Source organism: Ruditapes philippinarum, unplaced genomic scaffold, assembly GCF_026571515.1.
Source record: "Ruditapes philippinarum isolate M1 unplaced genomic scaffold, ASM2657151v2 ctg542_1_1_1_1, whole genome shotgun sequence".
Lineage (NCBI taxonomy): Eukaryota > Metazoa > Mollusca > Bivalvia > Venerida > Veneridae > Ruditapes > Ruditapes philippinarum.
The window spans coordinates 142188-157990 of NW_026854155.1; the positions used below are offsets into that span (position 1 = coordinate 142188).

General features: G+C 32.2%; 2 protein-coding genes across 2 annotated transcripts; both read right to left on the reverse strand.

Annotated features, from left to right (window-relative positions):
- Positions 1 to 4637: 4637 nt before the first annotated feature.
- LOC132739163 (uncharacterized) lies at positions 4638 to 10389 on the reverse strand. The gene is made up of 5 exons (XM_060726815.1): positions 9467 to 10389; positions 7760 to 7987; positions 5523 to 5711; positions 5060 to 5233; positions 4638 to 4822 (listed from the first exon to the last, which is right to left on the reverse strand). Exons 2-5 carry the CDS (start codon positions 7938 to 7940, stop codon positions 4638 to 4640), a joined length of 729 nt encoding a protein of 242 aa, XP_060582798.1. The 5' UTR covers positions 7941 to 7987; positions 9467 to 10389.
- A 2548-nt stretch (positions 10390 to 12937) lies between these two features.
- On the reverse strand, positions 12938 to 14466 carry LOC132739166 (uncharacterized). The gene is made up of 2 exons (XM_060726818.1): positions 14262 to 14466; positions 12938 to 13336 (listed from the first exon to the last, which is right to left on the reverse strand). The coding sequence occupies exons 1-2, from the start codon at positions 14422 to 14424 to the stop codon at positions 13146 to 13148; spliced, it is 354 nt and encodes a 117-aa protein (XP_060582801.1). The 5' UTR covers positions 14425 to 14466; the 3' UTR covers positions 12938 to 13145.
- Between the last annotated feature and the right edge of the window lie 1337 nt (positions 14467 to 15803).

Below are 15803 nucleotides of genomic sequence, written 5' to 3' on the forward strand. Positions count from 1 at the left end.
TGCTTTGATTAATTTTGTAAGTGTATATACATTTTATAAATATCTAACTTTACTTAACTACCACTATAATTGACTAAAAGTGAGTCATTTTTAAATGTTATACATATGTGTTCTCAATTTGTTTTTATAATAAGTTATAATAAAAGAAAAATCATAATTTTTTATACATTGTATTTTATTGTTTCAATGATAACTTTGAGTTCTTTATGTGTTTTTTTTTCTGAAAATAAAAACATTTTTTGAATATGGGAATATTTGTATTTTTAACTTTTTTAGGGATTATTTATGTTACAAATAGGTTGGACTTAAGTTGGAAATTAGTTGGTATAACGTTAGTAACTGGTTGGAATCATGTTGGAAACTGGTTGGATTAACGTTGGAAACTGGTTGGAAAGTAGTTTTATATATGTTATACAGAGGTTGGATTTATATCATTTATGACGTTGGATTGACGTCGGATTCTGACGTCTAAAAAACTTTCATATACAACTAAATTCCAACGTCAATCCAACGTCAGACTGTAACGTCTGAGCAACGTTGAAATGTGTTTGCTGGGACTATGTCTGTTTTATGCAAATGACGTCACGTGAAAATAAATTCACAGCCGTGCAATACCATTTTTGCGGAGTCGCAAAAACGGCAGAAGTATGTCATTAGTCGCCGGAATTAACCGGCGAATATATTTCTAACAGTTTAATAGTATATCTATGGTAGGAGAAGGCTTTAAAATCTTAAACTGTAAGCAAATCAATAAATGAACAATTAAATACCACATTTTTGTCATTAATCTTAAATATTCAAACATATAATAACGTTGCTTAATGAAATGAAATAAAGAAATATTGACACCTTAAGAAAGCAAGATAACAATTGTTATTAAATTAATTAATAATGTATCCCTATTGATAAGTCATTGAATTTAGGGATACTTGAAATGACAATTTTAAATCATTTCATTGTTTATATCATAAAAGACCTTTTCAATTGCATTATTTTGTTTAATAAGAAACAATTTCTCCCTGTTTTTGTGCAAGAATCACGTTAGTATACGTTGTATGTTATTGTTATAAAATCTATTAATAGTAACAAATTGCTGATAAGACATACATGTAACGTGTGAATGGTTGGCGCTTGATAAAATGCAAATCATAGTTATTTTGTATGAACAATTACAAAGTTATTTTTCATTAATCAGTTCCATATTTTACATCATTGGAAATGTCTGTAAACTCATATTTTACACATTAAAAATAAATTGCCAACACTTTTTCCTTTTTTTTTCTTGGTAAAGGGTTAAACTTGGCCCATTTCTGTCAAACTTTTGACAAGAACGTTCAATAGTCAATCTGACTTAAGATCTACTTATTTCTTCCATGTAGGCCTGAAGACCATCGTATATATTTCGAATTCTTTAGAATTCGGATTTACAAAGAGAGTTTTTTTAGCCATGTTATCAACCCGGTTTTAACAGATAGGCATTAGAAGAAGCATCAAAATATTGTTAAACTTCCATGAAAGTTAAACAAATTGTTGATTTTTGTTAGAAAGAAATGTTTAAAGTTATTTTAACACATCAACTTTTAATAATAGACCGTGGAAATTGCTTACTCAGTATTGGTTTTCCAAGGGTTTAAATTATGAAACCGCATCGTTTTCAAAATAATGAAAGCTCGCCAATGATTGGTTGTTTAAAAGACAACGAGAAGGTGACTTCATTTGAGTGGATGTCGATCAATGAATCAATCAACCAATCATTGGTCGGGTTTGAAGGCCAGCTGATATTTTTATGGTCATATGGCGACTTTCCAGCTTTATTGGTGGATAAATACCTCGGTTGTCCCTTTGCTCAATATATGTCAGGCGTAAGTTTACATCTGGGTAGAACCACTGACCTTCAATAAGGTAGCCGGATATATTTTTCTTTATACAGGACAAAAGTCCCTAGCAGTCATTTGTTCAGACTGGAGAACTAATTATGTTATAAATGAAGTGTAGAGCTATATACATATACAATAGCCACTGAAATAAAGAAACTTTGTCAAGGCAGAATGATGGAGACTTCTATTGAAACGAAACCGAAACATGTCTGAAAAGTTTACTGCAGAAAGAGTGAAAGTAAAAAGATCAGCTAAAAATACCATAATGATACACCAGTACGGTGTGTACGTTTCGCCCCTCGATTACCGCACAATCTTAACACTTTACAATAAAACGTTATCTAAAGGTGACACGTGGAGACGTTATATGTCATTACACCCCTAAATGTCGCTCTTGTTGATTAATGTCGCAATATTGCCGATAAATATCGAAACCACTGCTATATGTAGCAACATCTTCTGCCAATAAATGCCGCCATGCTTACAAATGTCGAAATAATATCGTTTTATGTCGCAAGATGTTTATTCACCATAAAATTAAGTTAGCTATTAAGTTAGGTATTGTGGTATTGTATAACAATAGAGTGACAATAGCAATTTAACTACACATTTAACGTCATGATTGCGACATTTAACAGAAAAATGTTTTAAGGCCTTACAGGGAGGTTGCGGTTGACATTTAGCAGTACAAGCGCGACATTTAGTGCCAACAGCTAGACACATTGTGACACATAAAGTCGCCACATAGCTGATGATAGTCTCCTTATCAAAAGCGTTTACTTTTGTAAATTTTTTTTAGATTTTTTGGCATCAGTACAACTCTATCATTATCTAAATGTTACTGGAGTCATTTCATTCAAAGACATAAATGTATGGTCACGCTCCTTGCTTGAAAATCATGACATCCAATATTTGTTGCATAAAATATATTACACAAACATAGATCAATAGCTGGGGAAATTCATTTGAATATATTAGTTTAAACAATATTTATTTCCAGAATGTTCAAAACAGATATACATCACAACCAGAAGACATTGTTTAACAAAAATCATGTAAGACTGAAGATATGAATTTAAGAGGTAAGCAATGCTATTGACTTTATAACTTAATTAAAATCGGAAGAGCATTTGAAAAACAAGTCCAAGACTTGCCGCCTTTCGTTGTTGATCTTGTTTTTCATATTTTATATAAATACATTTCCTTAGTGGGTTGGAAAGGATGACGGCTGACTCATCTAAATAACGTGTAATGTTGTAATCTGAATATATAAAAGCATTTATTTTAAACAAAAGGTGAGCTGAACAACTTGTTATATAAGTGCATTTTATATAAACAAGTCAGAAAGGTTCAAGATGAAATATTAACCCTCTCAAGTAAGGTACTATAATAGAAAAAAGGGATTGCAATCACAAGCCAGGGCACACATTGTACGAAATATTACAAAGACTTCGTTTATCAACTGTGCAGTTCTTCTGGATCTTTTTTACGAGAGTACACAGTTTATAAACAAAATAATTTCACTTCTCTCTTAAAGGGGAACATTAGGAATATATTTTTTATAGTAAAACTCTTAAGAACAAAGTGTTTCCGACAATGTAAAAGTCAACATATTCTTAGACATGAGCTGATTTGATATACATGAGGATTACAATAAATAGCAGACGACATCGTCACATTCCAGCCAAAATTCATTAATCTGTGTCTTTACGAAGCTTGTTGTAGTTTAAAGAGGTTACTCCATGTTTAATACAGATATGAAATCGCATTGACAAGCACGAAAACTGTAACAAACATCGGGCTACACAACAGGGTACCTGTAACAATACAAAAAAGTCCTGAATAAGATAAACTTCAATAGTAAAAAATATGGAAAAACCTTGGAATTACACAAAATCTAGTTTTCCCAAGTTAACACGTGCCCTTACACCTAAAATTTAGTGAAAAATTGTTTTGTGACATTTTTTTATTTTTTTAGTTAACCTTTCACCCAATAAGCATAATGTGACAAATGGCTGTTTTCATTAAAAAGCCTCCTGTTAAATGTTCAGACTGCTAATAAACTATGAAAAATGCTTCAATACTGATGGAGCTTGGCACACATGTTGATATGACAATAGCCTCTGTCACAGCATGCTCTCCTGTTACCATTGCAACCGGGGACGGCTCAAAATTGCGAACAATCTCTATTTTGCATTGTAATTTTTTCTATCAAAACTGATTTCAAAGTGCTGCAACTTCTTAATGAATTGAGATAGAGAATAGGCTTTTCGGCGCCGGTTACTAGTTACCCTAAGATCGGCCTGAGGCCATTTTTAGCCTGTCACATGTCCAAAGTTCTTTGGCGATGATGGGGACTGCGGCCTCCTTTAAACCCCCTAAGCAGAAGGTGGCACTTTCCCTCCTCTGGCAACCCCCTGATGTCCCATTTTAATGGGGGGGGGCGGCGCCAAAAAAGTGGTCACTTTTTAAACAGCATTTTTCAAACAAAAAACAGTGTTTGGGGCCTAAATAGAGCATTTTGAGGCCTCAACAATAGGGAGGGCAGAAAAGCCGTCAAAATACGTATATATGAGGTAAAAGGTTAAATACATTCTTTTAAAAAATGTTTTATAGGCTTGAAAGAGAATGTTCATGGACGATAATGTCAGATTTAAACTACCTTCAATATTCCCGAAGCACCGGCTAATGCAGAACTAAACATATCCCTAAAATACAAATATTTTTTTTACGATGAACAAAATGATGTAAAGCAAGCAACTAATCACCTGCATGTCCTGTGTACATCACATGATACTGCAAGCTACCTGCTTTTATTGTCAGGTTATTGCCATCTTTAGTCATCATGTCCATGCCATGACTACATAAGATGTCTAAAGTCTCCACCTTTTCACTTAGTTTCTTTAAATCTGTCGAATGAAGCTCGAACTCTACTTGTAATGGATCTGTTAAACATACAATTCAAAATAAAATAATTAATTTTAATGTTCTTATCTCGGATCGCTATCTCCCTACCACCTTCACTTGAAGCGTCCAACTGTGCGCAGTTTCCGTGTGACACGTGTCATCTTGGTGTATATATGTTTGAATTGTGCGAATATGCATCTAATTTCATAAATATTCTTTGTATAATTAAACTGTATGAAATGACCATGTATATTTTGGTAAATATATAATTGTACCTTTTTGCACCTTCATGTTTTGAAAGTTTGCTTCTGAATAGTTTGTTGCAATGGCCAATTCTTGCTTTATTGAATATATAAATGCCGCCTCTTCTTTCACGACTTCATTGTACTTGTTCACCAAGGAAAACCTCATCTGCATGTATGGCTTCGATTGGTCGTGTATGACTTGTTCTGGTGTTAAAAATATTGTTATAAAGCATCTATAAATCTGCATCATTAAAGACAACAAATAGTGTAAGATACGTTTTTATTTCATGCTTTTCAGTGTTTTATTGTAATATATATCAGATGATTATATTGGTCTAGTCCTACATTAAAAATAACATCACTCTGTGAAAAAAATGTTTCCAGCCCCGTCATGTCAAACGAAAAATAAAACAAAAATCCAAAGTGGTGCCCCTTTAATGGAAAGCATATAAATGTTCCCTGCTTTAATAAAACTAAAACATATACCATTTACCTTCCTGACATACTGCAAACACCTTAATCTCACATATACGAAGGGCAAATGGTACGTTTTCTGCTACCTGTAGTCGAACTAATCTTGTTCTAACATAAGGTTTCAGCAGCTTTGCAGCCTCGTCAAACGTCCCATAACTGGTCCATGTTTTCCCCATCAGTAGAAGCTGAATATCAAACTCATTTTCATCTTGAATGAAAATAAATAAATAAATACATAAATAAATAAAAAAATAAATTAAATAAATAAATAAATATATATATAAATAAATAAGTAAATAATAAATAAATAAAATGATTTCATTGAGGTACATAGCAATATAAAACCAATACGGAACCTCGTCGATAACTTTTTATCGGAAATATGACGGAAAGTGCCGAAAAATCACGATTATGTTAAGACTATGGTGGGTTACATCCGGCCAAATGCCGGTCCGTTTTCAGTTTGACTTATTTTAAAATCTACAGGAAAGAACTGAATATATGAAGACCTTTAATTGGTCATTGGTTTAACTGATCTTTCTAAGATAAAATGTAAATGGTAGTTCTTAACTTAAATGTATAGGGCAGTTATTGTCATTATTAGATAATGTGTAAAGGATAGTTCTTGCCATTATTAAATAATATGTAAAGGATAGTTCCAAGCTCAAATGTAAAGGATAGTTCTTGCCATTATGAAATAAAATGTAAATGATAAATCTAAAATAATTTTACATGACATTTCTTTAAATCTCTAGTAGAAATTGCTTAATATATTTAAGTTATTTTAAACAATATTTCTTGCATTCAGATCTCATTACATTTTCTAGTGAACAGTCACTTTTACGTAAGAACCTAGTGAGTTTATTTTGCACAAGATCTGAGTTTCACAAATTAGAATAATATCAGACCTTATCAGGTATTCTTAGTTTATGATGTTCAATAAGTGTCTAATATATTATATGAGTATTGATATGTTCAAATGAAAAATGTTTATTTTTTATATATATATTTGCATATTAATCAAGTATTATTAAAAAACTATTGTTTTACCTATTGCGTAGATGTTGAGTTCCCTTACCGGGAACATGTTTGTTTAAAACCACAGAAATCTTAAAGTGATCCAATTTTTAAGATTAATAACCCTACAAGAAATTATTACGTTATTGTTATGCTAGCTATGCTAACATGTCTATATGACTTTGCACGGAAAACTAAGAACTAACATATGCATTTAACCAGTTTTTCTTCGGCCGTGTATCTTTTTTTTGAAAGACTTTTTTTTGTTTACCATACGGCCGCTACCAAGAAAATTATGTACGCCAACAACTACAGAATTAATGCTTTTTCATTTTATACAAATACAGATACAGTTTCACAAGCAAACAAACGATACAACATTAACGAAAACATGGATGTTATAGATATTCATAAACAGCGAAAGGTCGAGCCACAAGCTTTAACAACATTATAGAGTTGGACATCCCACATTGTCTCACTGGTAATAAAAAAGATGTGCATAAATTCTGTTGTAATTGGAATTCAATAAAATGTATATATCAGCAATCAATATATCATTAAAGAAAAATAGAATTTGATTATAAACATTAACTGATAAAACTTGATTTGAGAAAAGGTAATAAAGAAATGAAAAGAAAAAAAGAATGAACTAATTAATAAATGAATGAATGAATGAATAAATAAATAAATAAATAAATAAATAAATAAATGAATGAATGAATGAATGAATGAATGAATGAATGAATAAATAAATAAATGAATGAATGAATAAATGAATGAATGAATAAATGAATGAATGAATGAATGAATGAATGAATGAATGAATGAATATAAGTTTTATCTTGCGAACTTATTGCTAATGAACTATCGTCTGCAAATAACTGTGTGACAATTTTAAGAGTATCCACTATATCATTCACATCAAGCAGAAATAAGAGAGGCCCTAAAACCGAGCCTTGAGGCACACGAGCTGTTAAAAATGTCTCATCAAAATACATGTATGTAGTGCCTGCAAAAACATTTTGTGTTTCTATTCTCTAAATAATTTGAAAAACCAATTTGATAATTAACTACTAACTCCATATTGTTTTAGTTTGAAAATAAGACCAGTATGTCATACTCCATCAGTATAACCGGTAACTATGTACATATGTATTAAAAAATAAGATTATTATTTTATGAATATAAACTATTTACTATATAATATATATGCAATATAGTGTATAAACTATACATTACCATTGTCATAGAAATCTAATTGTTTGTAAAATTTGACGGATGATAGAATATACTCTGCTGCAAGATCAATGATAATGTATGGGTTTAAATCCTGCTTTGTTGCCACACAAGTTGCTCCGTTACCTACATATTGACCGATGTCATCATCTACGGCATTGCTGGACGGCCAAGTTGGATACATTATACTTGACGCTAGTGTATCTTTCTTGAGGGCGACATTTTGTGAGCCTTTTTTAAAAAGAAAAAGAGAAAATACTCGTTATTTCATTGTACTACAAGTAATAATTACAACTCGATATCAAACTATCAGACATTTCATACATATTAAATATATAATAAATGCCTTTGAAATTGCCTATTGTTCTTTGTTAAATTACAGATTGATATTTAGAAATGATTGACAAAAAGGGCATTAGTTTAAGTGTTAACTTTTAACCTACCAAACAACCGAACAGAGCCCATTACGTACAAAATCACCATGTCATTATGGCAACTGTATTTGTTAAAGTGCAATGCGATATAAAACAATATTTAAGTATTATCAACCCTGAATGAAAAACAAATGTGTCCATAGGACACGGGTGCCCCCACACTCCACTGATTTGTCAGCCTACTGATTCTAGGTCATTAAAAACTGAATTACTAAGTCAATGCCAAAACTCTACAAATACTGACTAAACCAACAAGCAACCCCAAGGGGAATAACTACACATGCTGACCAACATTATTGTATAATTTTAAGACTACAGGTCAAATACTTTTTTTGAGATTTGCATTAACAAGTCTATAATTTATTCTAAGTCATGGGCAATATATCTAACAAGCAATGAAACACAAAATCCACATGCAACAGTTTCACAGTGATGTTGATCATAATTACTGTAAAGTTCGTTGATTTTTACTCAATGTACACATAACACAACATTTTGGAATGGCTTTTACGATGTGAAAAGCAATTACTCTACAAATACTGAATAAATCCACAAGCAAAGCCCCAGGTGCACAGCTACACATGCTGACGAATATTCCTGTAAGGTTTCATTACTCTATGTCAACAATCATTTTGACCTACGAACGAAAATAATAAAAATTGCAATTTTTACTAAGTCAAGGGCAATAACTCTGACCAAACAAAATAATTCCACAAGCAAAACGTCAGGTGCACAACTTCACATCCCGAGCTACGTTCCTATAAGTTAAGAGCAATAATTCTACAGATACTGAATAAATCCACACGCAAACACCCGGGTGCACAACTACACATGAATTCCTGTTAAGATTTATAACTATAGGTCAAACGTTTTGAGCTACGCACGAAAAACCATTGAAAATTGCACTTTTTACTAAGTCAATGGCCTTTCATGACCCTAGGTCAAATGCTTTTTGAGCTACGTGCCATACAAGTTGAAATGTCAAATTTACTTAAGGTCAATAAGTCTACAAATACTTAAGATATATATATATCCACACATAAACACACAGATGCACAACTACACATGCTGACCAACATTACTGTAAGTTTCATGACTCTAGATCAGCTACGTGTCACACAAAAGAGAACAGACGGACGGATGGACGGAAGGCCAAGGGTAAATCTAAATGACCCCTCCTTATAATGGGGGCATTAAAAGAAAAAGTCCATCTCGAAATTGTCCATTTTATATTTGTTCTTTTAACAACGATAACTCAATAAAATCTTCAACTTACAGTCCTCGCAAAGATCTCCAGAAGAACTTTCTGTACACTGACACGAAAAGTCTGGGTGTTCCGAAATATCGTCGCTGTTTACAATAGAACATTGACCCCCATTCTTACATGGATTATATGGACATTCAGCTGTGTTAATGTATAATTTGTATAAATTAGTGGTAATAATGTTTCAATAATGTAATCACGTGTACAAGCGTACAAAGATCAGCATTTGTTTAAGGTCATTTATATTCAATAAGTCGCCTTAAGCGATTGTAATACATGTATAACACATTTTGACTTTTCTCAAAACCTAGAAAATGATTAATAAAACAGTAAAAATTCGATACCTAATGCATTAGATATGAAAAGATAAATATAAATATATGTGTGTGCGCGCGAGTGTGTTTGCCTTTGCCGAATAAGATTCTTTAAAGACCGTATAAACAACCGACCACTTGCCAATATCTTAGCGACCAACAAGCATAAGACAATCCAAATAATCATTAACATCGTGTAATATCAATTATTATGTAAAAGATGAAAGTCTGATCATCTCACCCTTATTTATGATGCATAACAGTTCAACCATGGGACACATATTATGAGCATTTACACAGGATTTACAACAGCTATGATATTGATAAACTAAAACAGGACAGCGTACTTAAAAAAATTATACTTTTAAACAGACTCGCTTAAATGGTTAAATCATTTTTATTCGTTCAACTTTAGATGAAAGTTCTTAAAACTTTTTACGTCCTACCCAAGTGCATTAATGAAACTTATCAGGAATTTTCAAATTAATTATATTTACATATCTACATCCTAATTTTGTAAACATCATTCCATATAAATAAGATCACATGCGTAAAATAAATTGAGTTACACTGCATGTTTGTTACGTCAATTTCCATTGGATAATAAATCATATACATGTAATCAATTGTACAAACCGTGTCTGCATATATATAATTTCCAAAATAAAGCAATTGTGCAACCAGCCCGCATAGCTCAATCGGTAAGAGCGCAAGACTTGTAATCTCGACATTGTGGGTTCAATTAAACTAAAATTATTAATCAGACTTTCGGATGAGACTTTAAATCGAGGTCCCGTGTATGGGTGCTTTAACACTTGGTTCGCTAAAGAACGAGGAGAAGCTTCTGGATTTTGGGCATCTTTCTGTATCTGTAATTGCACTATCCTCCAAAAAATAAAATGACTAAAACTCTCCTGGAGGATTCGCCCATATGGGCAACCGTTGTCGAATATAAATAAACGGAAAAACACAAACACGCAATTGTGCAGAATCACAGCTCGTTACAAATGCTGATTATATGGCTGTGTATTTACGTGTATTTGCCATATAACCACCCCCTTTTGGTTAAGATTATTTGAGGTTACATCCATTTATACTGAGCCACATATCCTTTCAAAATAAATTCAAATAGCAAAGAAGCACGTCACGGTTCGAAACAGTTCCTTTTAAAGGAAAACTATGTGTAAGCGGTCTGATATCTTAGTTGGTAGAGCCGTGGAATGGTATCACGAGTTAATTGCGAATATTACTTTTATCATATTTTTTAAACTTAGATATATGAAGCTAATATATTCTTTTCCAAAATACATAATTATCATATTGATTAAACTGCTTATAATAATTTTATAGCCTTGTCTACGATCTCGAACTTGGGCCCTGGTTCGTGTCCCGGTCAGACTGCACATATTTAAGGTTATCTTACAATGTTGTTTAACTACTTCAGTTTTTATTTGTTCAACTATGTTCTTACTGCAATCATTATAGAATAATTTAAGTAAAATACTTTCCATGCAATCGGAAAACTGCGACGATCTTCCGAAGATTGACGGATAAGGTCGAGAAGTTGCGATTGCTTTCCGTACGTATCAGGTTTTTTTTTAAAGAAATGTAAGCTCATGCAAACATTTACAAAGTGCACTAGTCTTAAAATATTTAAAACTAACAATCAGATAAAAATAACTCGGCGTACCTTTTAGTCCAAACAGTTGAAGTTCACATAAGTTAGCATCAGATAAAAATAACTCCGCCTACCTTTTAGTCCAAACAGTTGAACTTCACATAAGAGAGCATCGTAATCATCTGACGTATACAACTCGATGAACCTGGCGACAATGTCAACGTGGGCACTGTCAACGAGTAATTTGTGTTGCCAATCCCCTATACTAGATCTATTGAGATGTTTTAAAAACTTCTCATACGGGTGATACCAAAATACCAGCTCATAGTCAGACCTTTTGTCAGAATCTACGTGTGCAATGTAATATAAAAACTTAAATAATTAACACTTATAATGAATATGTCTACAATGGGCACATTTTGAATGTCTTTCAAATATTGATACGAAATACGAAAACAATACAAATGTATGACTTGGATATTCTCGTAAAACTTCGTTTGATACAAATGAGGTGGATAAAGATGTAAGTAACTGAGAATGAATGTTGATATAATTTAGAAATAATATATCCAAAAACAGTGATTTTTTTGCTCAATAAAATCAATGTTTGGAGTTTGGATGCAAGGAATTATGTAATATATATATATTATGATATAATGATGCGCATCCGAACAACAAACAGTTATGTATTCAAGCGATAAAATCACCGATTTAGAAAAATTATTTCGATTCTAACACATCAACAAATGAATGTTGCCGTACCTTATATTAAGCTAAATTGCGCCTGGTTGTTTCCGTACTTTTCGGCGCGTTGCAGTTTAAGTGGTTTCCTCACATATATAAATATTACGTCATATGTCTAAATTTAGAACGTCAACTGTGATTTTATTGCATTATAACACACACGTCCGCTTCTTCTATGTTCAATAGGGGAAAATGAGGGTCGTGTTTGAATAAATGATAATGTTTAATTAATTCTAAAACATTTTATTATCTGCTTTATAGATATAGGATATAAAAGGCCAATTTATTTCGTACTAGCTAACAATTTCAAATGTTTTCATGGTTAAGGTGATAGGTGCTGGGGGTGCGTGGAAGGTAATTTGCCCCTATCACTACCTTCATGGACATGCTCAATCAAACCTAGCCTGCCGCATGTACAATTTTGTCGTTTTGGACTTTCTTTAGGCATAGCAGTCTTCCGGCCCTTCATCGGTTTCGTCCAGTACAAGTTATTTTACCTGAAGGGCATCTATATTACTTCATCAAATCAGGGAGACATTTTTTCTATGCAACACAGCAGTAAAAAAGAACAGGGATTTATATATTTTGAAGTTTTGCAAGTTGTTTGAAGTTACCTTACTTGGGACATTTAAAAATTAACAACACCTGGAAAATTCTTGCTTGAATGCCAATGTGCAATAACTGGGACCCAATTTCAGATAAATGAATACTTTGAACAATATAATTTCAGACGACATCAGTAAGTATCAATTTAATTGTGAGCACCAATTTAAGTATGTAGATACGTACTAATTAATTTTAACCAGCTTAGAGTTTTCAATTATATTCAATTAACAGTCAATTAACTAGACTGGCGCTCAGTTTGCCCATTTATGAAAGTAAAGTGTTTCCATTCTTTTGAAATTCTGCAATCCAAATGACAAACATATATTCAAATTCTACATGGCGAACCCGTGACAACTTTATCAATTCAAAAAAAAAAAAAAATAAAAAAAAAATAAATATAAAAATAAATTTACTCACTGATTAAGGTGCCCCATTGGTAAATCCGTATCAAATATATAATAAAGATATCCCCAAGATCAACTTGCCAAAAAGGTTTCTCGCCATAACTGGTATGGTAACAGTACCTCCCTGGCCAAAATTCTACGTCAACAAGCCTTTTATAACCCGATACCTCGAAAGATGCAATATTAGAAATTGCCTCTGAAAGATTTAAGATAGCAAATAGTGTAATGTAAACATTATTATATATAGAAAGTTTTTTTGCTGTTGTACTTACTATAAAATGTAAAAGGACAGTTCTTCCCATTCTTTAATAAATTTTCTAAAAAACTGAATTAATAATATGTCCAAAAATGAGACCACCAATAACGTTTCAGACTCTGCAAGTGTACCCTTTTACATAAACATATGAGAAAAACACACGCACACACAAACACAAATTATGCGAGCTTATCATGTACCCTCAGATTATGATGTTCAATAAAATCAGAGTAAAACTGTGCATGATATGAGCATTGAACAAATGTCTTTAATTTTCATATATTTTTGCATATTAATTATAATTTCCTACCGACTCTGAAGATTTTGGTGTTGGAAATTGAGTTCCCTTACAGGTTAATTAAGTAAGAAATATAACTTACAATGTTCCAGTTCAAGACTAATTCATTACAATGTTAAACATTACCATGGATTATTTCTGTTATACTTTAACACAAGAAAGCTTACTTACGATTTTTGTTTTGGATTTCCAGTGATTTTTAATATAATTCGTCTGTACGTGTTGCAAATCCATGGATTAAATGTATCAACAAAATGATTTAATTTATAATTTCGTTTTGATCAAACTTTAATTGTTTAAGTAATTCTTTTTTAATCTTAAATAACATTCAGTATATAGAAAATAAACAATGTAATTTCACAAATTGAGTTGATGGGGTCATGAACCACTTTAGGTTTATCACAATTGTTTTCGTTTGTGAAACCAAGAAACGACAAAATTCCATGTTGTTCTTTTTATATAGAAACAATTGCAGTTTTTCGTTCAGAAAATATGTTATATCTTGTCAAATTGGAGGGTTATGCTGTTAATTAATATACAAATACAATGGATTGTAAATGTTTTTACCTTTTGTGCCATAGATTTCCACTTCACATAAATTGAGAAAGCCAGCATTTCCGTTTTGCAAAAACTCCACATACCGTGTGTTATTTTTACTTGGTAGAAGGAATGTCCAAAATAAATTCTGATCGTCGAATTCTTCTATTTGTTTAAAGTCGATCTCTACCATTTTGTCCAAGCTACCACCTATCTTAATGTGAGTTTCTTTACCTAACACTGCAGGAAAAATATATATTTAATGTATTTACCTCATTGTATCATGCATCATTACATTTATGTATCATTTTTTACCTCTATGAATCTTTCATTGTTTATCAATGTATCATTTATTGTAACCTCGATGTATCTCAATGTATCGTTCTTTGTTACCTAAATATATTTCAATCTTTGTAACCTCGATGTATCTCATTCTATCATTTATTGTTATCTCAATGCATCTTAATGTATCGTACTTTGTTACTTCAATGTATCTAAATGTTTCATTTAGTGTTATCTTAATGCATCTCAATCGTTCTTTATTACCTCAGTGTATCTGGTTTGTATAAATTTTAGTATATAGTAAAAACGTTCAAAGTTGTCCTCGATTTTGATGATTAGGACATACTATCATTAAGGGCATAAGTATTTCAGATACAGAAAAAAGAGATAACCAAACCTTTGCATGTCTGTCGCCGCAATAGCACAAACTAATAATTATTTAGGTTAAAATTGGTTTATTTTGCTTTAAAACAATCAATGCTTATTGCCGCAAAAAGGACACACATTCATAGCTATTTTAGTTGAAATTGGTTTATTTGGCTAAAAAGCAAATCACTGCTTATTTGCCACAAGAAGGGCACAAACTTATAGAAATTTAAGCGGAAATTAGTTTATGTGGCTAAAAATCAAATCAATGTCTATGTTCCACCATAATGGCGCAAACCAATGGCTTTTAAGGTGGAATTTGGTTTAATTAGCTACAATGCACAAGCATTGGTATAACAGAGTAGATGCTTTGCAAACATTGGTTAGAGCAACCGATATAAAGATCTGGAAACAGAGTGATCCCTGGGAAGCATTAATAACAACAAAATTACATAAGAATTGCAGACTCGGTTTGATTGAGTCTGTACATGAGGAATAAAGAATAAGTGCAACATCCCTAACGCCCCTTGCACCGGCTTCAGCGGTACTCAATTCTCAACACTTAATAGTGCTGACATCAATGATCTCGAAGGACTTGAAAAATATAACAACACTGAAATGAAGTACGGGACAACTTTTTACAGCTGCCACACAGCACTTGACGCCTGCTGTTGTGAAGTATAAAAATCTGGAAACAAAGTGATCCCCGGGAGGCATTAATCACAACAAAATTACATAAGAATTGTAGACTCAGTTTGATTGAGTCTGTACATTAGGGATAATAAATAAGTGCAACATCTCTCATGCCCCTAGCACCGGCTTGAGCGGTACTCAATTCTCAACACTTAATAGTGCTGGTAGCAATGATCCCGGAGGACCAGAAAAATATAAAAACACTGAAGTGAAGTACGAAGCAACTTTTTA

Excerpts from the sequence above, each read along its gene's own strand:
- LOC132739166 (XM_060726818.1), bottom strand. The coding sequence starts at position 14,424 with ATGGTAGAGATCGACTTTAAACAAATAGAAGAATTCGACGATCAGAAT. Across the intron at positions 13,337-14,261 it reads GGAAATCTATGGCACAAAAG|AGGCAATTTCTAATATTGCA; the intron begins GTAAAAACATTT and ends TAAATCTTTCAG.
- LOC132739163 (XM_060726815.1), bottom strand. The coding sequence starts at position 7,940 with ATGTATCCAACTTGGCCGTCCAGCAATGCCGTAGATGATGACATCGGT. Across the intron at positions 5,712-7,759 it reads ATTAGATTTCTATGACAATG|ATGAAAATGAGTTTGATATT; the intron begins GTAATGTATAGT and ends TTTTCATTCAAG. Across the intron at positions 4,823-5,059 it reads AAACATGAAGGTGCAAAAAG|ATCCATTACAAGTAGAGTTC; the intron begins GTACAATTATAT and ends TATGTTTAACAG.